Below are 27,669 nucleotides of genomic sequence, written 5' to 3' on the forward strand. Positions count from 1 at the left end.
AACCATGTGTGTGGTGATAGAAAGTGTTTATTGAATCGCTTTTTAAAGATGTGCATGAAGAGTATTCTTTAAAAGAGAATACTTTTTTAAATAATATTTAGATTTTTTGAGGAATTAGCTTCTCCATTAGGGTTGCGGGAATATCCTAATGAAAAAATTTCAGTGAGATTATGTGGGGGTGTTCACGGACATAATCGGGACATTTTTGTCTCGTGTCTCGTCTTTAAAAAAAGATTAGGATTGAATTTTTATTTCGTGTCCTGTTTCATCTTGAAAATTGTCCCATTTCTTTAGTAATCGGGACAGGATTGGGACATTCCATCATCTCGCTAAATTAGATAATGTCAGAGAAAGATTTAAATAATAACATTCATTAAAATTTTAAATCATATAATTTATTAAATTTAAAATAAAAAATACAAGTACATAAATTACAATAATTTAAAATTAATTATTGAATTACATTAATTATAATTATATATTATGATAACAATTACAAGTTATCTTTAAATTATAAGAGCAGCAACAACATGAAAGTTAAGTACAACATCAAATTATTATTGTTTTATTAAATAGGTAGATATAAAAATAAATTGTATTAATATAGTTAATATATTATAAAGAAATATATTGCCTTATTTATTTTATGTCATTAAAATTATCAATATAAAAAATTTTAAGTTTAAATAAGAATTGTACGTATTAAAAGTGTAATTGATATAATTAATATAAGTATAAATTATATTAATATAATTAATATATTTAATGTATATTTTTAAAATAAAAATAATATATATATATATATATATATATAAAATATTAGGGACGGGACGGGATGTTCTGATAGTAATTCTGTGTCTTGTTTTGTTTTGAATTTATTTTTTGTTCTATCTTACAAAGTTTGTCTTAATTATTTTCAGGCCGATGGGCTGAGACGATATTAGATTAATTAAGACAGGTATAAATTGTACATCTTTAAGATTATGCACCTGTCATGTGATAGGCGCGAAACTAAAAGGGGAAAGGGGAAGGGGCGGCACTCCAATAACTCTTTAAAAAAAAAAAAAATCAGATGTCAAAAACATTAGAGGAGCTTTTGGTTCTCTCATTTCATGTTATATTTTTAATTTGGCCTCCCATATATTAGTTGGTGTTACTGCATTTGAAATTTTTTTAGATAAAATATTAAAACAGTTGTAGCTCCTCGTGGTTTTAAAATAAGAATGATAATTCACTTTTTCTTTCAAGAACTCTGATTCTTCTTCTCATATATATATATATATTTCCTTCCAAGAAATGCTAGCAAAAGCTAGAGAGAAAAACAAAACAAAAAGTAAAAGAAAAATAAGATTTTTTTTTGTTTAACCGAAATTTAAAAATGTCTTTGTCAAATGTCAATTTTATAACAATCATTAATCCCACGAATACCCTTAGAATGATTGATTGAAGGGCGATTAATATATTTATATATATGGATTAATGAAAATAATGTATCTATATATGTGTACGTATATGTGTGTGTTTATATGCATTTTTATTTATATTATTCTCTTACAAATTTTAAAAAAGGAGAATTTTAATTAAGGATCGTTGTATAGATTTAATTTTAGGTGAGTCTAAAAAAATTTTGACATTTCAATTTAGTTTATGAGAGAAAAATCACAAATTTTGATGGTGAAAAAATAGAAATATATTTTACTTGTTATATAGAATTACTAATTATTAATTTTTTATTTCACTTATTAATTTATAAATGTAAGTTGCAAATTATGTGAGTTGATCTGTCAATAATTATATAAAACTTGACACCAATTTTTCAATCATAGGCAGTAACATTAATTGTTAAATTGTTAACTTATTAATTTATTAATACCAGTAGTAAATTATAAGATCTATCAATAATTTACAACTGATGTTAATAAATTAACTATTAATGTTACTGATTATCTGACAAATGAATGTAATTTATAAGTAATATTGATAAATTAATAAATGCAATAAGAAAATTGATTAATGATTTTGCATAACGAGTGAAAGGCATTCTGATTTTTTATTGTTAAAATTCTCTTAACTTTTCTCCCCTGAATTGAATTAAAACTTTAAATTTTTTTAAACTTACCTGAAATTAAGTTTGTTTGGTGATGATTATTTAAAATTCTCTCTTTTAAAAACCCTTGTTCAGCTATTAAGAGAAGCAAATTCACCTTCTTCTCGTTTCTATAGACACTTGCATTTATCACAAATGAAGTCTTTGTTTTTCTTTTAGAAAATAGCAATCAAGCTCTGTGAACAGAAATTTATATCAATTAAAAGTTAGGTTTTGTTAAAACTGAAATAAAAAATAAATTAAAATAAATTATTTTTAATTTAAAATAAGTTGTTATTAAAATTTTGATGTATACTTATTCAAAAAAGATTAATTTAAATTAATAAATATTTATTTAAATTTTGATAATAAAATATAAATTTTTTCAAACGGTTTTTTATTGACATTTTTCCTTTTGTTTTTTCCCACCAAAAGATCCACCCTTTGTTTACCTCTCGGGGTCAATTAGTCGTAAAGTGCTGAACGTTACTTAATGATATAAACTTACACGTGCTAGTTGCCTATTGGCTTCGGCACGTAAGGTTGTGTTCTCTTATTGGGACGCACCGTCTTCCTCCCACAAGCAACGCCTTTGTAAATCGAATCAAAGCAAGCAAGAAAAACCAAAGGCACATCCGATTCACAAAAGAGAGAAAAAGGAGAGAGGTTACTAAACTTGCAATGGAAAACACATCATCTTTGGAGTTCCTTCTCCTCCAAGAAGTTCAATTCTTGGAAGTGAAAGATGATCTTCTCTCCCAGTGGGAATTTGTCAACGTTGTGGATTCTGAAGCAGCAGCAGCAGAAGAAGAAGACGACGATGCAGATGGTGATTGCGTTCCCCAGAAGAGACCTGGTTCGTGGGTTTCTTCGATTTCCTGGTCCATTTCTCCCAATACAGGCCCGATCGACGGCATTCGTTTTTACCTTCCTCATTTCGATGCCCCAAAACTGAAGGACCAGCCTGATGACGTCGATGATAGCAACGCCGATCGTCGTTTTGATGGCGTTGAGGATGAGATCGATGGGTCTCAATTCGGTAATGGTGATGCAGGCGGTTGCGATGGGGATGACTACGAGGATATGGATGATTATGATGGGTATGATTTGGACGATGAGCTCGTTCCGTGGTCTGTGAACGCTAAATTTGGGAGGCAAAGGATGAGGAAATTGGGGAAAAGGGCATTTTCGAAGATGAACAATTCCAAGAGGTCACCCTATCTGTTTGTAAGGCCTGGGTGTGTTCGTGGCAAGCATGGGCTGGGTCTTAAGCACAATTACTAGCTTTTAAGCGCAAGGTATTTAGAGACTCATATTCAAGAAATAGACTCGAATTGGGGTTAAGATGTAATTGATCCTTAGGGTAAGATAGCACGTTTTTCTTTTATGTGGATGCCATTTGTTGTGTATATGTAATTATAGATTTGATAGAATTGTCTTTCCTTTGACGTTGCTTGGTTAATTGCTTGGGTCAACACCGATCGCTTCTGACCTGACTGTAAAAACTTAACAGAAAATGGGCATCCTGAATAAAAGATCAAGGAGCTTGAATTGAAATGACTCTGTTTCCTTCTTGAGCCTATAGGTAGGCGTGCTTAACTCAGATTTCTTGAGCCTACAGGTATACGAATCAGAACATAATGCTGTGAACATTTTGAACGGATAGAAATTAGAGGGAAATGTGATAATGGTAGGAGCATACCGACTGCTCTGTAAACTGTAGAGTATATTTTGGAAGCAGACATACCATGGAATGAGATTTTCGCTTCTGCATTTTATTTGACCAGATTCCGGGGGTGGGTGTTCATGGTTTTGTTTAGCTAAGATAGGAAGATAGAAAATCTGCTTTTTTGGGGGATATGCATCTTTTGTTTGTGAAATGCATATTTTCATTGTTTCTCATTTTAACCTCTTTTGTGCTGAGTCTGCCTCTGCTAATAGAATCAGATTGATTGTTAGTTTTGTTGGGATTTACAAGGCCTTAACAGTATGGTATTTTCAATTTACAATTTCTCGTAAAAGCTGTGTGATCATCTCGAAGGAAGTGTGTCACTAACTCAAAGCAGGACTGAAGAAAAATCTAAATTTCTTTCCGATTATCCAAACATTTCGAAGAGTCTCCTTCCTTTTGATTTTTCTGCCGCCAGAAGTTCTAACTTTCAAGTTCCAACTGGACTCTACTTATGCCCTGTTTGCTCCTGTGAAAATGATTTTGATAAAAACGAAAATAGAAATGAATATAAAAGTGAAAATGAAAATAGAAATTAAAAACATGTTTGATATATTCATAGAATTATGATATAATTTTTATTGAAAATGTATTTTCACAGTGTTATGGGATCAAAATATCCTTGCTCAGGGGAAAAAAAAAAAAAAACCTATACTTGTAGAACCACCATCTACGGTACCTTCCTTACCCCTAGCGACAACAAGAACAATCATCAAGAGGGCAAAGAAAAATCATATCAACAGAAACTCACTCTTGGCCATAAAATAATTAACAAAATGAAGAGGGATCAAACGACTAGGGCGAACAGTTATCAACCGATTTGTGTAAGTGCTGGCATTGGATCTATAGAAAAAGGGATATGTGGCAAATCAAGGTGGTCGTATTGCTACCATTGCGCCCACCTAATCCACATTTTATAGCGACGTCGTCACCGGGAGACGAGATTGAAGCTATTGAGAAAGAGGGAGGGAGTTGAGATTGAAGCCATCTTCAACCTCACTTTTCATATCTGCTATGGCTTCTTTGTCAACAGCATCTTGGTGGTGACAAATGGCCGACTTTGGATGAACAGAACAGGTGACGGTGAGCCGAGGAAAGATGTGACCCACGATGAACAACACGAGCGACATTGGTTGAGCAACGAAGTTCAGAGATGGAACGTTGGAGGTTGAAGATCAATCCTCACAAAGCCTAGTCCGATGGGAAAGTTGAGCGGTTGAAAGGAGAAGGGGTAAAAAAATAAAAAAAGATCATGGAATTGCAAAACTAAGGCCTTATTTAATATGATGGGAGAGTTTTTAATAGAATTGAAATCGAAATAAAATTGAGTTATAAATGTATGTTTGGCATGAAAATAAAATTTAAATATAACATTAATAAATATATGTATTTAAAAAAAATAAAGAGCAAAATATCCTTATAAAAATTAAAAACCAAAACTTAGCCATCACCATCTGAAACATAACTCTGATTTCAAAAAATACCATTAACACACACAATCAAATTGTAGATTTGAAGAACAAGCATGTGCCTTCAATTTCATCTTTCCTCTTGGGTTCAATTTGTACTACTTGTTCGACTCAAGAACTGCATCCGAAGGACCAAATCAAGAACCTTCCTTAACAATCACAGCCTCAATAATCAAACCAACTATAGATTCTGTCACAACTACCCAATTGTTTGCCAGTTATGGGAAATGTGGAGGAGATGACAAGAGGGGGAGGGGGAGGAGTTGATCAACATGAAGGGACAAAGGGTGATGAAATTGCAACGTTAAAACCTAGATTTGACGGTGCTTGAGATGCTTGTGAAGGTAGGAGAAAAAGCAATGAATAGCCATATGGTCGAGATGTTGCCAAGGTCTTGGTCAAAGGAAGGTGGCCATTTGGCCAAGATGTTGCTGGGTTAACGACAAAGGTGAAGGGTAGGAGAAAGTGAGGGGTGAAGGGTGGGGTGTGGGGGAGAGAGAAAGAGAAAGAGTGGGGCATTTATGACAATTCTATCATGATAGAGGTGGAATTGAATTTTGGGTATTTTGACAAAATTGAAATCCATCAAGAATTTAAATTTATACATACCAAACCATTAAAAGCATGATTTCAATTTCATTTTTCTTGAACCTGATTCTAATATATCAAACATGGCCTAAGTTTCTTTGATAGAAATGAATTTCATGTGAAAGTTCAATTTCACATGATTTTATGTTTTATCCAACTAAATGGAATTGGATTCCATGTACAAGCTCAATTCCACATGATTTTATTCAACCAAACATGAAAAATTTTTAATTTTATTTCTTTATTCATTTTCACCCTCCTAATTTCATTTTACCAGATGGACCCTTAAACATTTAAAGATCCATGAGCTAGCTTCACGCTTCAAGTAATGACTTGTTTCCATGTTAAAAAGATGACTAAGTTTAATGCTTTAGCCACCCAACTACTTAATAGGAGCTTTTTGAAGAGGGAAAAAGGTTAGAAGAATTGTAGCTTTACACCTTGATAATAGCAGCTTTTAAGATTTTACCATTAGCTTGCTTTTTTGGTAAAACTGTAAGACGGACCTGGTTTCCTTTTCCATTCATTATAGCGAAAGCTACTACTCTAATCAAGTAATAAACAGATTCAACTTCAGTATTGTGCTCATTGGTGTGATGAGAATTGGACCATTTAAAGTATTATTATTTTATATTTATTAAAATAAAAATTTATAAAAATTATAAAATAATTTTAATAAATTTTTTATTTTTAGTCGGGTTTAGATTTAATTTGGAGGGTCCAATTTAATATTAAAATTTTTATAATTATTATATATTGACTATCCAAATGCATTTTACACAATTTAAATTTAATTTGGTGTTAATTTGAAATGTACAGAGTATATCTATATAATCAATATATAATAATTATAAAATTTTGATATTAAATTAGACCCTTTAAGTTAAATTTAGGCCAGATTGAAAATAAAAAAATTTAATTAAAATTATTTTATTATTTTTATAAATTTTTATTTTAATAAATATAAAATAAAAATATATAATAATATTTTAAACTCAGATCTAATCATAGTGATGAGCGACGAGCCCAATTAGCAAACACAAAGTTGATGAATTGAGAAATGAATAAAATGGTAACAGTGATACACTCAGTAATTAGGATATCCAAGTATAGGTAATCTTGATCATACTGCCGCCTGACATCTTGTTGCTGACATTGCCCCAAAGCATTCCAAAATCTGTAATATAATAATCCAATTTCCTTAATGGCATCTGCAGATGTTCTTTGCCTCCCAAATGCGTGGTGGATCCTGACACAATCACCATGTTTCTGGTAGTAGCCATACTCTTTTTACTCTTTACACTGGAAGTATATGCTTGAAATTCACATGCCTAGAGATAAAAACCGACTTCTTTCCCGTCACTTTCTTGCTCTATTAAGGGCATGCTATCATGATTATTGAGACTAATTAACTAGATAAAATAATTAAACCCCCCCCCCCCCAACAATAGTGCAAAAGCAACTGGTTATGCTTGAATTAATTATTGCTATGAATTAGATTCGCTTCTCTTTTGGGCATGAATTGGTTGTCGAACTTCATTCAAGGCGGAGTGGGTGAATCTTAAAACACACTAAAGAATCAATTCTCCGCTCGCTCACACACACACACACACACAAACTCTCGAATCATATGTTAATATCTTTGAGATAGACAGAGAGAGAAAGAGAGGTGTGGTTGTTTGTTCTATATATAAGACCTGTCACTGAGACAACCAGACAAGCGATCAAAAGCTGATACAGAAACAGCCCAGGAAAGAAAAAAGAAGAGAGAAAGGAATTGAAAGTGAGAGATGTTGAGGGAGATAAGAGAAGGAAGAGGAAGAGGAGCCACCAAGTGCCAAGACTGTGGGAACCAGGCAAAGAAGGGTTGCGAATTCATGAGATGCAGAACTTGCTGTAACAACAAAGCCTTTAGCTGCCAAACTCATATCAACACCACTTGGGTTCCTATCTGTAGGAGGCGCCACCTTCATCAACCTCACCATCAAACCCCCTCTCACAACAGTCCTCCACTAGGTAAGTACTCTTCACACCTTCCAAAATAGTTTGATTTCCAATCATTTATACGTATTGATTACGTACGTATCGATTTATACTGATTTAAGATTAAGTCCTAAACAATGTATTGTGTCTGCTTTAGGACTAGAGGAGTGGAATAAGCTTCCGGCTGTGATGAGTTCGAAGGCAGTGTTTCGTTGCGTTTGGGTGCGTTCTGGGGATGGTACGGTTGACGAATACGCATACCAAACGTGTGTGAGCATAGGAGGACGTGTGTTCAGTGGTGTTCTTTATGATCAAGGCCGTCAAAGCTTCGACTACAACAACGTTGGTCAAAGTTCCAAAGACCCCTTGAATCTGAATCATCATTCTCATGATGATCAGAACCACCATTTCATCCGCAGTACAACTTCAATGATTCAATCCCATGAGGCTGCCACTGTGCCACCATCATCTGCGGAGCATTTTTCTTCTTCCTCGTATCCTCTTTCTCTTGCAACCTTTAGGCCTGCTATATCATATTTTACGCCACCAAAGACCTCCTAGTTTCTTTTTGGGGTCTCCAATATAAGCTTGAAGATTTATTTGACAACGTATGCAGATGTGTGTGCGCGCGCGCGTGCGGGAAGAAAATAATATATATGCTGGTTATGTTAATAATTAAACTTTTGTGTCCATGGGTTGAGCTTCTGAGTAAAATGATGGTCTTGACATTTGCAGAACTTGATAGTGCGTGGCTAAGACTTAAGAGTTGATTTTCGTTAGTTTCTCCTACTTTTATGTTTCACACGGACATGATGACTGTTTGTATTTTTTTTATTTTTTTTATTTGAATTAACCCAAAAGCATATAGTAGTAATTGATTATGATAGAATGTGCCTGCACGCAAGGCTTCAAGGTAAATTAGATTAGCATTCATCTCAAACGGTGTCATGAGTGATATATCATCTCAATATATCATCTCACTCGTGTGAGTGTGTAATTACTAATAGTACGCTTAAATTGAAGGCACTTCTATTAATTAACGAAGCTCAGCAGGCGGCCGTCACACGGTCAGATACGTACAACTTCAATTATGTATAGCTAGAGCACATTCTCAGCTAGCTAGTTGATATTAATGTAATATCAATCAAATGTATGGCAGAATATAATTATAGGTTAGGTTTTGCAATTTGTTTTGTCTCGTTAAATCATTATACATAGTCTCGCCGAGCTACGAGTACTCTGCTTTGTCCCATTACATGTTGCACCGTGCCAGCTTGAAGCAAAAGTTAGGTCCATATATAGGTCCAAGTACCAAGATATTGAAGGTCACTTATTATTAAAACTTTTTTTTTTTTTTACCAATCACTTATTATTAGTACTTTAACACAACACACAGACACACATACCCACACAACGTATATATCAGTATGGTCCCTTTGTCAAATCCCAAGTTTCCAGGTAGAAACAAGCATACTTTATATGCATGTGCGTGTTTTTCCCGATAATGTGCTTTTTGTTTGTCCCAAGAATCTCAATAGTAACAGTAAACACTGAACGGAGAAAAACACAGTAAAATGAAAATATGCATCAATTCCCTGTTTGTTTTCATGCTTCGGTCATGAACAGTGGCACATGTATGAACTGGCAGCTAGATTACTAAGGAAGCTCAATTAAAGAACTATTGGAACTATTGAATATATACTTATCAATATGTTGTACGACTTAATATCTCACACATGTGGTCGTGGAGAGGTATATATGATTTTTGGATGAGGAATAATTTTAGGTAACGTTTGAATTGATATTTAAATTTAAATTTTATATTTAAAATATTATATTTGAAATCCTATGTTTAAAATTCACTGTTTGAATAGTTTAAAAAATTTTTAAATAAAAAATATAAATGTCTTGAGATTTAAAATGAAAAATGAAATATTAAAAATGGCAAGTTTATCTATATTTGTTAATTGATGAGAAATAAAAAAAATACAAGAGTTATGGAGATAATAATAGCGAAATTAAAGCATAAAAAGAACATAATATAATGTTTAAAATGATTGAAATTTTAAATGATTATAATATGTAGAGAGAATTTGAAATCACAAGAAAATTGTGCCGAGAAATGGATTTAACTTGAATCAAATTTAAATTTGTAATTTTTTATGTATCTAAATGAGGGATTTAAACTAAATCTAAATTTCTATTAATCTAAACGCACCATGGAACTTATTTCAAAGTTAGCTTCTTCAGTAAAATATAGAGCAGATAGAAGGAGTGCATGCATCCAAGCTTTTATATAAATAAGTGACAGACATAACAAGAAGGAATATTGTTTGATACTCACACACACAACACGCAACACACATACGCACACAACCTTTTTACGGAATATAGGATATATCCTTTTGTACTCGGAATACAGAAACATATATTATCATATTTTATACCTAATAAAGTTTGTCTATTATACTATTATATATATATATATATATATATTTTTAAGAATATGTGTATTACGTTATTTATAATTTGTCCAATAAAAATATAACATTTAAATGACATTAAATATAAATTAATTTTTATATTAAAAATAGTAGAAAGAAAAAATACAAAAAATTAATTATGCATTCTATTATAAGAATAAAATTAATTAAAATAATTTTACCTAAGATTTTATTTAAATGACTTTTATTGGACAAACCACAAATAACATTTTATACTTGATCTATTTAAAAATTTCTCTACAAGTATATATTAGTGATACGGTGAAACAAAATATTCTCTTTGATCCACTCTTTCATGCACCCACGCAAACAAACAATATGAAAATTAATTACAAATATTTTAAATTACCTTTGCTTTGGAAAATAAATTATAATAATAGAACATCATTTTTAGCATATCGCATTTATTCAAAAAGAAAAAAAGGAAAAGGAAAAGGAAAATAACATTATCAGAGAAGTAATACGCATTGCAGTGGCTCTTGATCCCTATGTTCTTTATTATCACCAGCTGGTATATGTATTTTTTAATTAAAATAACTCCGGATAAACATTGTCTAAAATAACACGTACGCCTACTAAAGTAACATGCATGGCAAAGTATATATACTCTAATGCCTTTATTATATTAAAATTAATATAATAAAGTAAGTATATATACTCTTATGTAACATTGTATACGTACAGAAAGATGCTTAAAACAAAGCTACTTTTACAACGGAGAATTTCACGACACGGCTGGAAAATATTTGTCCTCTTCCTGACAAGCCATTATGATATGTGTGTGTGGGTGTATATTTATAAAGCTAAGTTATACATTAATCTTGTGTTGCAGCACAGCTTATTAATTCCTAATCACCATGGAGTTCGATCGATCAGCTGATTCGTTTTCTCCATTTAATGTAGATGTGAACATAAGCATACAGTCACCGTCGTCCAGTGATTTAATTGCAGACCTTCCATGTGTTTGCAACTACTTGCATGGGAGTTTGCAACCTTTTTTTTTTTGGGAGCATTTTAAGAATTTAATTGTTATTAGATTAATTGTGATTACTTTCATGTAACATAAAACAAATTAATACATTTACTATCAGCTTGAACATAAGATTAAGAATCCAGCAGTTTTCTTATCATGATAGGAATAAAACAAAAGTCGAGACCAGATATCATTGTCAACCAATTTAATTGGTTGTCTTATCGAGATTAAAATTGTTGTCTCATAGTTCTGTTGTCAGATGGACTTCAATTCAATGACCGATTTATTAAAATTGAAAACGACTACTTATATATAGCCTATCAGAAAACAAATCTTTGAAAATATATTTTTATAAAAGATAGTTTAATAATGTTATTCACGATTAGCCGTAGATAATTTTTTTTCAAAGTCAAATTAATATTTTCAAACTTAACCATTCAATTTAAGTTTAAGGTTTTTGTAATATCTACCTAAAATATATATTCTAGGATGTAATTGTTTTGAATCTTTCTGTTTCAAAATTTCAATGGTGAATCATAAAAGCACCGAACCAAAAACCAACAAAAATGATGTCTTCGTGCTTTCTATGCATGCACAGCATTGTTGGATTTAGTTAGGAGTAATTCTGTCAAAAATATTTGTTTTTCCTATCCATATGAGCTAAAGCTCAAAATGTCGTGCTTAAACAATTATTATAGTTTATTTTATTAAGATTAAAGCTTGTGGGTAGAGAAATATGCACTCTAGTGGCTCTTGATTAGTCTACTTTGTTACCATCTGTTTCCCCGCATCATGAAGTAACATGCATTGGAAAATTAAGGTATAATCTAATATGCCTTTCACTCGTTAAAATTAATACAATTAACCTCTAGAAGATGCCGATCTGACAATCATATATTAAGATGAATAAACAAAACCTGCCTTTAAAAACAAAATTTCAAAAAGTGGCTTTAAAATGTTTGTCTCCATCCTGACAAGACACTATGAATATAATACACACACACGCAGAGAAGGAGAGATTAAATTACAACATTGATCTCACGTTGCAGAGCAGCTTATTAATTCTTGATCATAGAGTTCTGATTCATTTTCTCCACGTAAGTTAGATGTGGACATAAGCATACAGTCACCTATATATATATATATATATATATCCCATAAATTAATAATGTGATCTCTAAATTAACCTAAATTAATTCATCTTAGAATTTGGAACTTTGCACTCAACATAACATGGGAGAGAGGAGCTGATTTGGAAACTTAAACACTTTGGACTTAGAAAATTAAAATATTGATTGTAAGATAAATATTGTACAGTACTAAAATATTTTAAAAACCGAAGAACCTAAAAGTCTGAACAATGAAGACTGGATATGTAAACAAAACGTATCCAGGAGAGTCACGTCAGGATTGGGCCGATACATAGAGCTGCTAAATTATTGTTAAAGCCTTATACCTTTCATGGACACTTATAGGTCATAGCTAGAATGCATTTGAAGCCAGCCCCGTACTAGCTAAGTTATTAATCTGACGGTTATGGCATGTTTGTTCTTGCACCTTTAAATTATTCTAAATTTCTTTTGCCTATTTAAAGGCCACCTCATGTACACATAAGGGAAGATTATAGTTGAATAATTTTGCATTCTTCTAAAGCAAATGCAGCTTATTTCTTTGTATTCTTTAGAGAACGTGCCTTGACAGCAAGATTTTAATCGTCTATTTCGGACACTTGGTGTTTTCTGAAATAAGTTTTCATTGGGTGCCAGGTTTTATATACTCGGTGTTTTTTGGGATATTTTTTTTTGTTTTTGTTTTTTGGGTTCCAAATTTTAGATCATCATATTCCATTCTTTTGAATGATTAATTATTTTTTAATTATCTTTCTTTGTTAACTAAAACTATGCTTTCTTGATTTCTGACAGGTTCCGGTCTTACATAATCTTGCATCCACGATCTCCACATCGATAGGACTGATAGGAAAGTCAAGGAGACTACACGCCTGTAATTGATTACATGTGCCTCTTCTTTAGACTAGCACAGTGAGAAAGTGTTGTATCGTTATATTATTTATAAACGTTGATAATTAACTCTTCCCAACTTTTGAGTATATAATTAGAATGGTACATTATAGCAATACTATTAAGAACAAGAGAGTGCAAGTGTTCATTAAGTATTTATACCTATAGTATATACAATGTATTTACTAGTTATGCATTGTTACCAGCCTGTTTGGGAAGGCCAAAAAATTGATTAATTTAGCCAAATAATCAATTTTCATAATAATTACCCAAACAATCAGAAATATTGATAATTGATTATTTGAGCTAGAATTACATTTTAAAATAAGTTCTGGAAGGTTGTTTATAGATTTAATTTTACTATTAAATAATATATTTTATTTCTTAAATAAAGTTTAACAAATTTAATAACATTAAATATAACTTTATCAATAATTATTTCTAAAAAGCAATGCCTTTATGATAATTTACACAGCTAAAATAAATTTCAGTATCCAAACAGATTACATTATAATATAATTAATTAAAATTAAAATTAATTATATTAATTAATTATTTTTATAATTAATTATATCTAATTAAAATACAAACGAGCCTATCTCAATGTCTTGCTGGATCAGTGGCAGCTTTTGTGGTCTTAATAGAGCTGAACTAGGTTTTGTTTTGGTTGTACAAGCTTTTTTTTTATTTAAGTTATTCATAGTATCTTTTTATTAAAAATAATTTTATTTGAGATATTATTGGATATTAAATATAAACACTTTTTTTAATAAAAATTTAAAATTTAATTTATCATAAAAGAATAATTATTTTCATTAAACTCAACTCAGGCAATGGACCTCTCGCAACTCGCCCGGCACCCCCCCCCCCCGCCCAAAAAAAAGATAAAAAGAAAAATAACGTTACTAAACCTTCAACAAATAATTGTGCAAAATAATGCTCCTTTTCCCAGCATTTATTTCATGAGAGAGACTGTACATAGAAGGCCTCATCATCGTGTAAAAAGATTCGTAGCAAAGTTTATATTATTTCACGAGTAAATCGCTTGTATGCGATAAAAAATATTAATCAATTAGTTTTTGTAATTCTATTCGGTTATAACTCTATTCATTAAGTTTGATTTGTTATGACTTTATTCTTATAGGTTTGTCTCTCTTAAAAATTTTAAGTTAGTCCTTGAATTCGACTGCAACTTGGTTCTAGTTCTTATATTTTAAAAAATAAAATTATAGAAAATAAAATTTAGAGACTAATATTTTAAATTATTAAAACTCTGCAATTTTAAATAATTTTATTCATAAAATATATGAACCAATATTGTAAATGGTTAAAATTTTAGATATTGCATTACATCAGGACAAAATTCAAGGACTAAGTTATAGTTAAATTAAAATTATAAGAATTGAATTATTATAAATTAAAATTTAGATACTAAATTATAACAGAGTAAAAATTAAAGAAACCAAATTATTAATTCTTCCTTCATATTATATAAGAAGTTGTTAATTTCATCCCAGTTTAAATATAACATGTGTAAAATCTATATTTGAATTATAGTTAAATTGTGTGTTTATTTTCTACATATTATGTTACAGTAGTTTAAGTTTGCATTAGAAAATTACTTCAAACATTTGCATAATGATTTGTAAGTTCATTTGTGATTTGCCAAACGAAAAAAATGGATATAAACACTGCTAATCATTTTAGGTACCTGGCACCCTTTGACGTTAATAATGAGGACCAAAATCAGAGGGAGGGAGGGAGGGAGGGAGGATCAAATTGAGAATGCCAAATTTTCTTTAATGCTATCCAGAAAACAATTTTTTTAATTTTTTTAACTTCAAAACTGCCTATTTTTTATAAGAAAGAGAGACTCGCATCTACACACGCAAATTAAATATGCCAAATACATATTCAACTTGGGACCTATTTTAAGATGGGAAAGTGACATCAGGAAATTAATTTAGTAAAATATAATAGTCAATATACATGAAATTTAATAAAAGCTTTCTATTTAATGTGGGATACAATCATACCAAGTAGAGATAATAATTTGGCCCAAACTTGATAGATTAGTATGAATAAGTTTAAAAAAATTTAGTATCGGGCTTGGTAATTCAAAAGATTTTTTTTACTCTAAACCTATTCAGGCCACCTAAATAAATTCAAAGAAATTTAAGCTAAGCCAAAATCCAAATGGGCTTAGCCTAAATACTTGAACTCCTGTTTTATTAATAATAAAATAATACGAAATTAAGATAAAAATTAAAAATATTAAATTTTTAAAATAAAAATGAAGTTAGGTAAAAATAAAAATAAAATAAAATAACATTTAATAAGTTAAGTATTTGGGCCAACTTGAAAGCTTGAGAAGTTAGAGTCAAGCTTAATTACATTGGCTTTTTTCAATGTCAAGGCATTTAAAGTTTGATTTAATAAGTTCGACTCAAATTAAACTTGACGGAATAGACCTGACTTACCTAAATTATTGGTTCTAATACCAAGTCATAGGTGGCCCAAAAAAATTGAAAGAACTACTTTAAGATCTCATCTAAGACAATTAATTACTCTCAGATTCATTGACAACTGAATATAGGAAAATGAGCTGTGTGTAATTCTCCCAAACCAAATCTCTCCTATTAAATCAAATTGAAAAATCAAATTATCTTTGAATTGAATAAATTAAAAAAAATAATATTTCCTAGGTTAATAATAAGATGAGTACTTACAGAAGATAATAACTCAAATATTTATGATTGTCACTGAGGTAATACTGAAAATTCAAGCCTCATTGCCATAATTTCCAAAAAGAAAAATAAATAAATAAAATGGATAACGTGCAGCCTGTAACACCCTCAAAAATACAAACCGATTTTTCGCAAATTATTAAAACCATTATCATGGTAGAAAATTTTCTTACCATGATACATTCAAGACAATATACCACAAGTCTTAAAATATCTAAAAAAAAGCAATTAGAACTATGAGGGACAGTCAGGATCCTCATGGCATGATATTTAAATTAGGTCATGAATCAAGAGAGACAAACATAATTCTCTTGGTCAAATAAATACTTTTAATAAAAAGGATTAGAGTTTACATGCTTCACAAAGAAGATATGTCCTAAGTTGGCACAAGATACATTGTATAATCTAAAATAAGAGGCAACGTAAAAGATGGTGTTTCATACACTATAGTTACACCTCTGGTGCTTTCTCGGCCGGACTCGCTCCTGTAAAAATATTAACCACGGGGAATGAGACTTAAAAGTCCCAGTAACCAAAAATTAATATGTAATGATGCATGCGATTGTAACTAATCATGCGATTGCTAAGTGGGCACACAAAACATTTAACCGAACAATATTTTCAAACAAACCGAACAAGTATTTAATTTGCATGACTACACCTTATATCCTCTTTTCGCCATGCTCGGACGCCAAATCACCCGGCCAAAGGTAAGTTGGACCAAGCGACACGCTACTCATTGGGTTCAATGAGGGCTTACCACGTGGTAATAATTAACCGAACAGAAATTCTCATTAACACCATACATTAAAATATCCTGACAAGTCATGCATCATTTAAATATCCAAACAGGAATATATCCGAACAATAATATCTTATCATGATAAATAAAAATAAATTTTTGACCCACTTGGCAATAATTTCAAACAAGTATAAAACAGTATTTATTTTCAATAATTCATAGTTTTTCCAAACAACAAGTCAACACATAACCATTCACAAACACACTCATCACAACACATTAATAATGGTTATCTTGTGTCTTGAATAACAAGTTCCCCTTCACAACTCCTTTTTCACCACTATCTTTGTCAATATAATCTACATAATTATTTCACAATACTATATATTAATTTTACATTAAAATAAATAACTCTAATTTAAAAAATTAGAAAGTCTTAGATCTATAATCCATATTAATACTAATTTAAGATTTATGCCTCATTTAACTTCCCAAATTCTTTTTCTAAAATTCTCGTACCCTAATAAACTATTTTTTTATCCTCAAATCACTTCTAGTATCACAATTTCATCCTTCTATATTCTAAAAATTCGTCCAAAAATAAATTAAAAATTTTAAAATTATCCTGAAACCTCAAATCACCTTTCTATAACCTCAAAAATACCTATTCATACTTAAATAAATATTTAATAATCAGATGTTTATCTTTACATCTCAGATTCCACATAAATTCAACCATATAGATCTAGATTTTAACTCAAAAATTCTTAAACATGAGTTTTAACCTCAAGAAAATATTCTATAATATTTATTATATCCCTAAGAGTTTTAACTTATATTTTTAATCCATCATATCATCAGATTAACTATCATATAAAAAAAATTCTAATCAGAATATTTACTCTATCCTACAAAATAATCATATCACTAAAAAGCTAATATTATTTAGAAAATAACTATAAAATTAATTTTGTAATTAAATAAATTTCTTTTAAATGCTAATCTAAACAGGAAAGTTAGAACATACCTGAAGAAAAAGAAAATAATCCACCCTTGCAAGAAGACGCCGAGCAACGTGAGAGGAAGAGAGAAAAATAATATAAAAATGGGATTGTGGGTCCCAAAATTATATTAAAAAAAACTATAAGTTTAAATTTAATTATTCAAACCTTTGGGCCATTACTTGCAATTTTCACAAATTATATCTTGGGCCCTTAGTTGCAATTTTCACAAATTGTAATAAATAATTTCTTATGCTTCCTCTACAATGCACCTCCTCTTTTTATACATGAGGAGGTGCCTTTCATTCCCACATCTAACCGATGTGGGGCTAAACCCCCTCCCCTTTTTTTTACTTTCTTTTCTTTTTTTTTTAAACTCTCACACACACACAATTTTTTTTTAAAATCTTAAAATTATATCTTAACAAAATATTTCTTATATAATTTTAAACTTAAGTTTTTAAATTCATAATTAAATGCCTACCCATATTATTAAAATAACCTCAAATAATATAAATTCCTATTATTATCATCATTTTAAAAAAAACTTAAATTTTATAATTTTTTTTATCTAAAATTTAGGATGTTACATCAGTCGGGTCAATCTGGTTCAAATGCTAGATTGATTCAACTGATTGAATCAAACGGTTTTATTTAGTGAGTGACAGTTGGACCAATTAGATTGTCCAGTTTAGTCCGATTTCACCAACACTATATGCTGCCTTAAAGTATGTTCCAACAAATATTTAATATCCTAAGGTATTTGTTAAAATATTTCACTCTTAAGTTAAAATAATTAAGGTAAATCATTCTCTATTGTGTCATTAAATTCCAATAAATATTCATCAAAAAAAGTTTATTTGAGTTGAACTCTAACTTAATAGATATTTTCAGAAATTTAACGATATGATAAAAAATGCCACTACTTAATTATTTTATAAATAAAAATGCTTTAATAAATACTTTAGATTATTGCTCTCAACAAATATTTCAAAAATCAAGATGTACTTTTACTCAAAAATAGAAAAATAAAAAACACTGAAAAATAAGAATAAAATCACAAGAAGGAAATGGACGTGGAAACCCGTGGAGACAGGAGGAGGACGTCGCAGGGGTATCATTGAGACTGGGATCGGAAGTCCGTGATCCTCCATCAGTCTATCTCTTTTGAGAATCTGGGTGAAAGAGAGGGAAGATGGGCGACGCACGGCGCGGAGGTTGTTGCCCGCCGATGGATCTGTTCCGGTCGGAGCCGATGCAGCTGATTCAGCTGATCATTCCTATGGAGTCCGCTCACCTTACTGTTTCTTACCTCGGTGATCTAGGTCTTCTTCAGTTCAAAGATGTGAGTAGCTCAATACTTGACTTACTTCTTCAATTTTCTGTTCAATACCCTCGATCACTTATGTGGTATTTTTTTCCTGATGGTTCCCATTCAATTTTGCTGTATTTACATACTTTGATTTCCTTTTGTTATCGATTTCTTGCTTTCAAGTGCTCTTGGTAAGAGTTTCTTGGCATTATGATCCGTGATAGGAAAACAATTCTGCTTGAGATTAGGGAGTATTTTACCGTATGCGAAAACTCATTGGATTTTTTTTTTTAAAAAAAAAACAATTATGATTGAATTTTGCTATAGGAACTCTTGACTAGCTTGGCTGGCGTATTCTGCTTTGCTTTCCTGCAATCTCTCTCTATGATTATGCACTCCCTTTCCGATATTTTCACATAGATTAAGAAAAGTTGGTACATTGATTTATTTGTCTAAAATCATCCAAGTATTCCATTCATACCTGTACCCATCATAAAACCTTGACTCAAGTCACGAAACCACTGTTAAATTCTAGGGTAAAAAAGGAAAATATTTGATATTTTGACACAACACTTTATAAATTGGACCAGTTTTATCATTTAGAAGATGCCTTATATATAGGACTAGAGGTAGTGTATATATTAATGCATTTTCTAATTATTCTGGTATTATCCCAATTTATTCGAGTAACGCCCACACACAACAATTAGAATGGGCTAATAATTAGACCAGTGGCAAATTAAGTTGTCAATGCAAGCCTGGTTCTTTTGGTGTTTAAATCTAAGTCATGTACTGCTTCCTTTAGATATTTGTCCAATTTCTTCTATATAATGCGTTTTGCTCTCTGATTTTCAGCTCAACGTTGAGAAGAGCCCTTTTCAACGGACTTATGCAAGCCAGGTTTGTTTTTTCAGCTTGATGCCTCAATAACTCATAACCTATTAGTTACCAATTTTTTTTTAATACTTACATGTTACGGATCATCCTTTCTCTCTGGCTGCTACACATGACCTTGAGTTTTCAACATGTTGATGATGGAGCAGATATTATAAGATATCCCCCTTGCAACTTTATTTTTCAACTTATCATAAGATTGCATTCAACTCTTTATGTCGTATGGTGATTGACTTGGATAACTACATGTCTATATGAAGCTAAAAAGATGTGGAGAGATGGCACGCAAATTACGATTTTTCAAGGATCAAATGTGGAAGGCTGGTGTTTCACCTACAAATTTTGCTACTCAAGTTGACGTGAACATAGATGATTTAGAGGCAAGTGGATACTGGTTTTGAGCTTAATCACTGGTGTTTCCCCTTATGAGTTAATCACTGGTATATCATTGTAATAGGTAAAACTTGCTGAGCTTGAGGCAGAATTAACTGAGATGAATGCGAATGGTGAAAAGTTGCAACGCTCTCACAATGAACTTGTGGAATATAAGCTTGTTCTTCAGAAGGTGGATTCAGTTTTCTACTTAATCCTCAATATATTACATGTCTAACAGGCACTATCATTAGTATATAACGTCAACTAATCTTGGCTTTATTCATTTAGGGTGATTGGCTGATTGCTCTAGTAATTGTCTTATATGTTTAAGCCCTTGCACGTGGTAGAGCCATAGACAATTTCTTTGGCCATTCAGTAGCATAGACAATTAAAGTAAGTACATAAGCTATTAAATGAGAAAGAAAATTGAAAAAAGGTGATGCTTTCTCCTTAATTATGCTGGATAGATCAGAACTGTAGATGTGTATGGATATCTGTTATGTACGTTAAAGAAGAGTTTACTAAAATTTTACCCCCTGAATTGAGTTGCTTATTGACTTTTTTACTGCTTGTCATTTGCCTTGGCAAGACTCTTGTTTATGCATTGAAGCCATGGTGGCTTCCTTGGCTTGTGATTATTGATATTCTTGTTCTATTGACATACTAAAGGTAACTTGGACGTGGGAATTGTTGCATCACTGGCTAAACCATAGGTTTTGCTTGATAGACATAAAAATGGAGTTTATGATATGTCATGTATTACGTTTAGCCATATTTCTAGCTTTTACGTCAGAGTTCAGACTTTATTTTCTACCATGTTTACCCATAGTATTGGTGAAGCTTCGGGCATAAGATGAAAGCCTGCAAATTGAAGAGATAATGATTAAAATTTTGTAAAATGTTTATAATATCATGTGGCTCTATTGCCTATTCCAGTCTCTTGATTAAGGATTTTGTTAAAGCATTCTAAATTTTGTTAGCATTCTCGTTTTTAGAAGAATTCTTGTAAAAATTCTCAATATTTTTAAGGTCTAAGTCTATATTTTTCCGCTTTCAATTATAATTGTGTCCCATTTCTATTTTCCAGCTTTGAGGGATGTAATAGTTAATCCCATTGAACTCTTTAGTTTATAAGATTTAAGCTTAGCTATCCAAATCTTAAGACTTGACATGCCAACTAATCAAATAATTATTCTTTCTTTTCAGGCTGGAGAGTTTTTCCATTCAGCTCAGAATCATGCCTTGGAGCAGCAGAGAGAATTAGAATCACGTCAGAGTGGAGAATCTATGGAAACACCATTATTGCGAGATCAAGTATATCTCTTAGCTGTTCCCATGTCACTTTTTCGTGTATATATAATTAATGATAATCTTTTTTGTTGAAATAATCCTGTGGTTTGGTTTGTTGTAAAGGAATTGTCAACAGATTCGTCAAAGCAAGTGAAGTTGGGTTTTCTAGCTGGTCTTGTTCCCAGGGAAAGATCCATGGCGTTTGAGAGAATTTTATTTCGTGCTACTAGGGGCAATGTGTTTCTGAGGCAAGTCATTGTTGAGGATCCTGTCACAGACCCTGTTTCTGGAGAAAAGGTGCTTATTCTTGTTTCCCCATCAATGATAAAATCATGAAAAATAGCTTGCACTGTTCTATCTTTGTCATTTTTTACATGTTCTTACTTTGACCATAGCTAATAAATAATTTCTTGTTTAAATTTTATACTGAGGAATTCTTGATGCATCCATAGTATTGCTGCCTTGTCTTCTTATAAATAATTTCATGCTTTCTTCTCATTTTCCTCACAGTTCTCTGTCATACTACCTTGTCTACTAGACAGGAGGAGTTTGTTTTCTTTGTATTTTTCAAGGATAACTTATCTCAAGTTTAAGTTCAGTGATAATTGCAGTTAGCAATGCCCTTTTAATAGAACCATATTTACTTAACGTAGCCTCTGCTAATACCTACTTCACTAATATTCCTGCACGAGCTGTTTATCATTGCTGCATATGATATTAAAATTAGTTTCTGATTTTCTGCTGTGTAAGTTGAATTAATAGTTTTTCTATTCTATTAGTTTTGATGTTGAGCTATGAATATTGACATGCAGATTGAGAAAAATGTATTTTTGGTGTTCTATGCTGGTGAAAGAGCAAAAGCCAAGATTCTGAAAATATGTGAAGCCTTTGGAGCAAATCGTTATCCTTTTGCTGAGGAATCAGGAAAACAAGCTCAAATGATTGCAGAGGTTTGTTTTCTTAATTCTCATGTATCTTGAGGAAAACTGGAAAAGCTTCTGTAGAATTTTTACCTTTTTTTTTTTAATCTATTGGTCTCGTTTCTCCTGTACTGCTTTAATGCAGCACATGTGTATTTGAAGTTGTTGGGCAAGAGAAATCGAGTTTGTTCATGTGACCTATGTACTTTACCTCATCAAGTGGGATAAGATTCGTTTTTGTATTTTGGATAATTCATGGTGACACTTGATCCAAGTCTTTCTATGACTTCAATTATGCACTCTAGCAATAGACAATGTAATCTTTACTGGCCTTGTGGACATGAAAATATTTGATCTGTTAAGTTCTTCTTACTAGTGTGAAGTGGATGGTGCATTTATTATTAGTCTGTTGCAAATTAATTCCTTGAAGGTGATTTCCATAGGCATGTTTTCATTGGGCATGTGAATTAGTGGCCAAATAAAAGAAATTCTAACAACAGCGGGTGATTGATTGTTTTTACTTTCTTCCTTTTTAATAAAAGAACTTTTGTTTAACGAGTTAATGAACCAGATATTCGCTTGAGCTGATATTGTTTTTCTTGTTTCTCAAGCGTAGGCATTATAATTGAATGTGCAACTCTTGATCAAAACAATCTTATCTTTTTATTTCCCCCAACAAAAAACACCAACACATAGTGATGAATTTATGCAGGAATAAAAAGTTTATTGTACTTGCTGGCGGATTGGATTTTTAGTTTATGCTTCATTATGACATTTATCTACCTTTATGCTTTTCATTTTGTCATTATATTTGAAAGAAACATCCTTGTATTAGGGGATTCATTTTTTTGCCAAGTCTAAACAATTTGGCATTCAGGTTTCAGCAAGACTCTCAGAGTTGAAGACTACTATAGATGCTGGACTTCTGCACCAGGGTAACTTGCTACAGATTATTGGGGATCAATTTAATCAGTGGAATCTTTTGGTATGTTTAACACTATGCTTAACCATGTTTTTCATTAGAGCATAATCAAAATACAGATTTTTCTTATGGCCTATTATGATGTGCATATCTAAAGATGGATCCAGTTTTTCCTCTCTTAAAGAAAATCCATATATGTATGGATTAATACTTTTCTTTGCTTGGCATTAATTGCTATTTTTTATTAAGAATATTCCCTTCCACTCATGAAGGTGAGAAAGGAGAAATCCATATATCATACCCTGAACATGCTTAGCCTTGATGTGACCAAAAAATGCCTCGTGGCTGAAGGCTGGAGTCCTGTTTTTGCAGCAAAGCAGGTATGTATTATTTATGCGATCCTATTCTTAACCAGGTGATTTCTTTTGGGTTCAGGATTTTGAATTATAGTAATATTGATTTGGGGGACATGGGACCTTGATTTTTTCAGATACAGGATGCCTTGGAGCGTGCAGCATTTGACTCTAACTCCCAAGTTGGTACCATTTTCCAAGTTTTGCATACTAGGGAGTTGCCACCCACCTATTTCCGGACAAATAAATTCACTTCTTCATTTCAATCCATTGTTGATGCATACGGGTGAGTATCATGAGAGTTTCTTGCTCCCTTCTTTCTCTGTTCTTTTGTTCAAAAGGGAGTTGTGCTCATAAAAAACGTAACATATGTATTGTTTACATGAGCTGATATGTGCTTGCACTTTACCTTTAATATAGTACTGAACCTGATATGGAAAATGATTATGTATATAAAAAAATTATAGTTACTGGTTATTATCAAATTACAAGTAGATTATTCACCACCTTAACCTATAAATTTGTTGTTGGTTCCCCTTCTCAATTATGCTGTTATATGCAGATGAGCAGGTCTAATTAATTTGCCATATTTTCGATTCTTGTTAAAACCATATAATGGGACATAAGAGAGAAAGTTCTAAACCCCAAAGTCTTCCCTGGTCTAATTATTGTGCCAATGACCAATTGCACACCTGCATTAATAAATTATATACTTATTTACTTTTTGATGCATAGTTTTTTCTTGTGAAAAAGTGTAATCATATGCAGAGCTAATATTGCAGGGTGGCTAAGTATCAGGAGGCAAATCCAGCTGTATATACCATAATTACTTTTCCATTTCTTTTTGCGGTAATGTTCGGTGATTGGGGGCATGGAATATGTTTGCTGCTTGTAACTTTGTATTTAATAATGAGGGAGAAAAAGTTCTCTAGCCAGGTAACTTTTTCCCATATTGCATGAGTTTCTTTAAAGATTAATTTTTATTTTATTATCTTTACTTTCTCCTGACATGCATCTAATGTAACACTTTGCCGATTAAAAACAAAACAGAAGCTTGGAGATATCATGGAAATGACTTTTGGAGGTCGTTATGTTATTTTGATGATGGCCCTCTTCTCAATCTTCACTGGTTTGATCTATAATGAGTTCTTCTCTGTCCCATTTGCACTCTTTGGTCCCTCAGCATATGCATGCCGTGACTTTTCTTGCAGGTATGGTAAATCCCTCTATTCATATAATCTAGAATTGTGCTTTATGATTCTGATTGTGATCACATTAACATGCTTGCTTCTGTCCTTTTGGGGTGCAGAGATGCAACTACTACTGGTTTGATTAAAGTCCGTCCCGCATACCCTTTTGGAGTGGACCCTGTATGGCATGGTACTAGAAGTGAATTGCCGTTCCTGAATTCTTTGAAAATGAAGATGTCAATTCTCCTTGGGGTAGCTCAGATGAACCTTGGAATTATAATAAGCTTTTTCAATGCCAAATTCTTTGGCAATGGCCTGAATGTCTGGTAAGTTCGTGATCTGTATTTTTCCTTGTTTGATCACTGTAAAGCTTATTCAGGGCTCTGGTTGGTCACTCTTATTTGTATGTGAAGAATCTCATATTTTTGGAAACTTGTACTTTTTTTCCAAGGGAATGGGAAAGAGTTGGGGTAGGCTGAGTGATTATACACATCTTACAATCAAATCACTGAAAAATTTTCCATCCCTTTAAATTAGCCCATTACTTCATCTTCTGAAATTGAATATAACTGTTTTACTAAACTGTTTTGCTCTTCAGGTTCCAATTTATTCCCGAGATTATATTTCTCAACAGTTTGTTTGGTTACCTTTCCCTCCTTATCATTGTGAAGTGGTGCACTGGGTCACAAGCTGATTTGTACCATGTAATGATCTACATGTTTCTGAGTCCTACAGATGATTTGGGAGAAAACCAGCTCTTTCCTGGTCAGAAAACTTTACAGGTTATTTTTATTTCCAACCCCACCTACCCTTTAGTTTTTGTTATTTCTTGGATAGAACTTAGACGCTTTGTTGTGATCTTTCCAGCTTGTACTGCTACTTCTGGCCCTTGTCTCTGTGCCCTGGATGTTGATACCAAAACCCTTTCTTTTGAAGAAGCAACACAATGATGTATGGTTCTTTGTGCTTTCCTTATGTTATGGAACAACTCTCTTTTATTTTGGTTCTAAATAGTTTTCACTACAGAGGCACCAGGGTGAATCTTACGCGCCACTTCGAAGCACAGAGGAGAGCTTGCTAGTGGAGTCAAATCATGATTCCCATGGTCATGAGGAATTTGAGTTCAGTGAAGTCTTTGTCCATCAACTCATACATACCATTGAATTTGTGCTTGGAGCAGTGTCTAATACAGCTTCTTACCTTCGTCTATGGGCCCTTAGGTATGTCTCTGTAAACCTAGATATATCTCTGAAGCATTATGATCTTGAAATGTGAAACACAAGCCTATACGCTACACACTGCACGCACACAATCATAAGCCAACTGCTTCATTGCCCTATGATTGGCAAGTGAATTTTTTTTCCCTGATTCTTCTAATAGTCCTTGAATCCCACATTTTGATATACAGATGTGAACCTCATATATATTATAAATGATTAATTCATTAATCTGTAGATCTTTTATCAATTTTTGCGAGTGAATAAAATATAGTGATGCATTTTCTCTTGTTTCTTTATTTACATCCAGCCTTGCGCATTCGGAGTTGTCAAGTGTTTTCTATGAAAAGGTTCTTCTTCTTGCGTGGGGGTATGTTTACTTACTAAATTTCGTTAGATTTTATTTATTGCATCTCATGAGTTGGAGGATGCAAATGGTGGTGAGCATTGCGCGCACAACGTAACAAGTTTCACTGGTTTTTTGCCGGTCATTGTTCATTTTCTACATTTGTCATCCTCTCAACCTCAATGTGAAAGATGGCTGCTAATTGCTGTGTCTGGTGCCACAGGTACAACAATGTGATCATTCTTATAGTGGGTTTCATTGTGTTTGCTTTTGCAACTGTGGGGGTGTTACTTGTGATGGAAACCCTTAGCGCCTTCCTCCATGCTCTGCGTCTTCATTGGGTGGAGTTCCAAAATAAGTTCTACGAGGGAGATGGTTACTCGTTCTATCCTTACTCGTTTGCGTTGCTAGATGATGAAGATGATTGATTATTTAAAATCACACAAATCTTAGATCGTTGGATAGCTCAGCCTTGGACCTGTAGTGATTCATATTTTTTGTTTCGACCGGTGATTCAGTGATTGGTATCTGCAGCATTGTTTGTGGGGATGTCATTTCATCCAGCGTCATTCCGTATCATCTTTGTTTAATTTATGCCATTGAAGGAATAAATGGATTCTCTCTCAAGGGAATGACTCTGCACGGGCTGGGCAGGAATGACTAAGTGTAATGATTACTTCCTATTAGTTCATTATATTGATAACTTAATTTGCGTAATATTGAAATAAATTATTTGTTTTTTAAGAGTTAGGGCATGTTTCCCGGGCTATCATAATACATTTGTGTTGTTCAACTCTTGCATTTGCAATTAGATGAGTGTAAGTTCTTAGTCATGTTATGTAAGAGCTTTGGCGTTTCTATTGTTAAGCTCCAACACCGAACAACTACTGTGGTTCCATTGTCTCTTTAGACAAATCTAGCTGTTGTTCTGAGATGACGTGATGCGGTATGGTCGGGCATAAAGGGATTGAGTTAATAATTCGAATAATTTTCTTTGTATGGGATGGTAA

At 32.2% G+C, this 27,669-nt stretch overlaps 3 protein-coding genes across 3 annotated transcripts; all 3 read left to right on the forward strand.

Annotated features, from left to right (window-relative positions):
• The first annotated feature begins 2,662 nt into the window (after nt 1–2,662).
• On the forward strand, nt 2,663–3,643 carry LOC129293544 (uncharacterized). Its single transcript, XM_054931557.1, has one exon. It carries the CDS (start codon nt 2,768–2,770, stop codon nt 3,368–3,370), a length of 603 nt encoding a protein of 200 aa, XP_054787532.1. The 5' UTR covers nt 2,663–2,767; the 3' UTR covers nt 3,371–3,643.
• A 3,966-nt stretch (nt 3,644–7,609) lies between these two features.
• On the forward strand, nt 7,610–9,006 carry LOC129292149 (protein SHI RELATED SEQUENCE 3-like). The gene is made up of 2 exons (XM_054929682.1): nt 7,610–7,888; nt 8,013–9,006. The coding sequence occupies exons 1-2, from the start codon at nt 7,663–7,665 to the stop codon at nt 8,414–8,416; spliced, it is 630 nt and encodes a 209-aa protein (XP_054785657.1). The 5' UTR covers nt 7,610–7,662; the 3' UTR covers nt 8,417–9,006.
• Nucleotides 9,007–18,918: 9,912 nt separating this feature from the next.
• On the forward strand, nt 18,919–27,593 carry LOC129292695 (V-type proton ATPase subunit a3-like). Its single transcript, XM_054930297.1, has 18 exons — nt 18,919–19,185; nt 20,008–20,052; nt 20,307–20,426; nt 20,504–20,611; nt 21,628–21,735; nt 21,835–22,008; nt 22,524–22,661; nt 23,509–23,616; nt 23,826–23,933; nt 24,044–24,192; nt 24,689–24,842; nt 24,957–25,117; nt 25,216–25,422; nt 25,695–25,878; nt 25,964–26,047; nt 26,123–26,316; nt 26,624–26,683; nt 26,883–27,593. The coding sequence occupies exons 1-18, from the start codon at nt 19,036–19,038 to the stop codon at nt 27,085–27,087; spliced, it is 2,457 nt and encodes an 818-aa protein (XP_054786272.1). The 5' UTR covers nt 18,919–19,035; the 3' UTR covers nt 27,088–27,593.
• Nucleotides 27,594–27,669: the final 76 nt, after the last annotated feature.

This window comes from Prosopis cineraria, unplaced genomic scaffold (assembly GCF_029017545.1).
Source record: "Prosopis cineraria cultivar Desert tree isolate PC_DT_omini unplaced genomic scaffold, ASM2901754v1 PC14, whole genome shotgun sequence".
NCBI lineage: Eukaryota > Viridiplantae > Streptophyta > Magnoliopsida > Fabales > Fabaceae > Prosopis > Prosopis cineraria.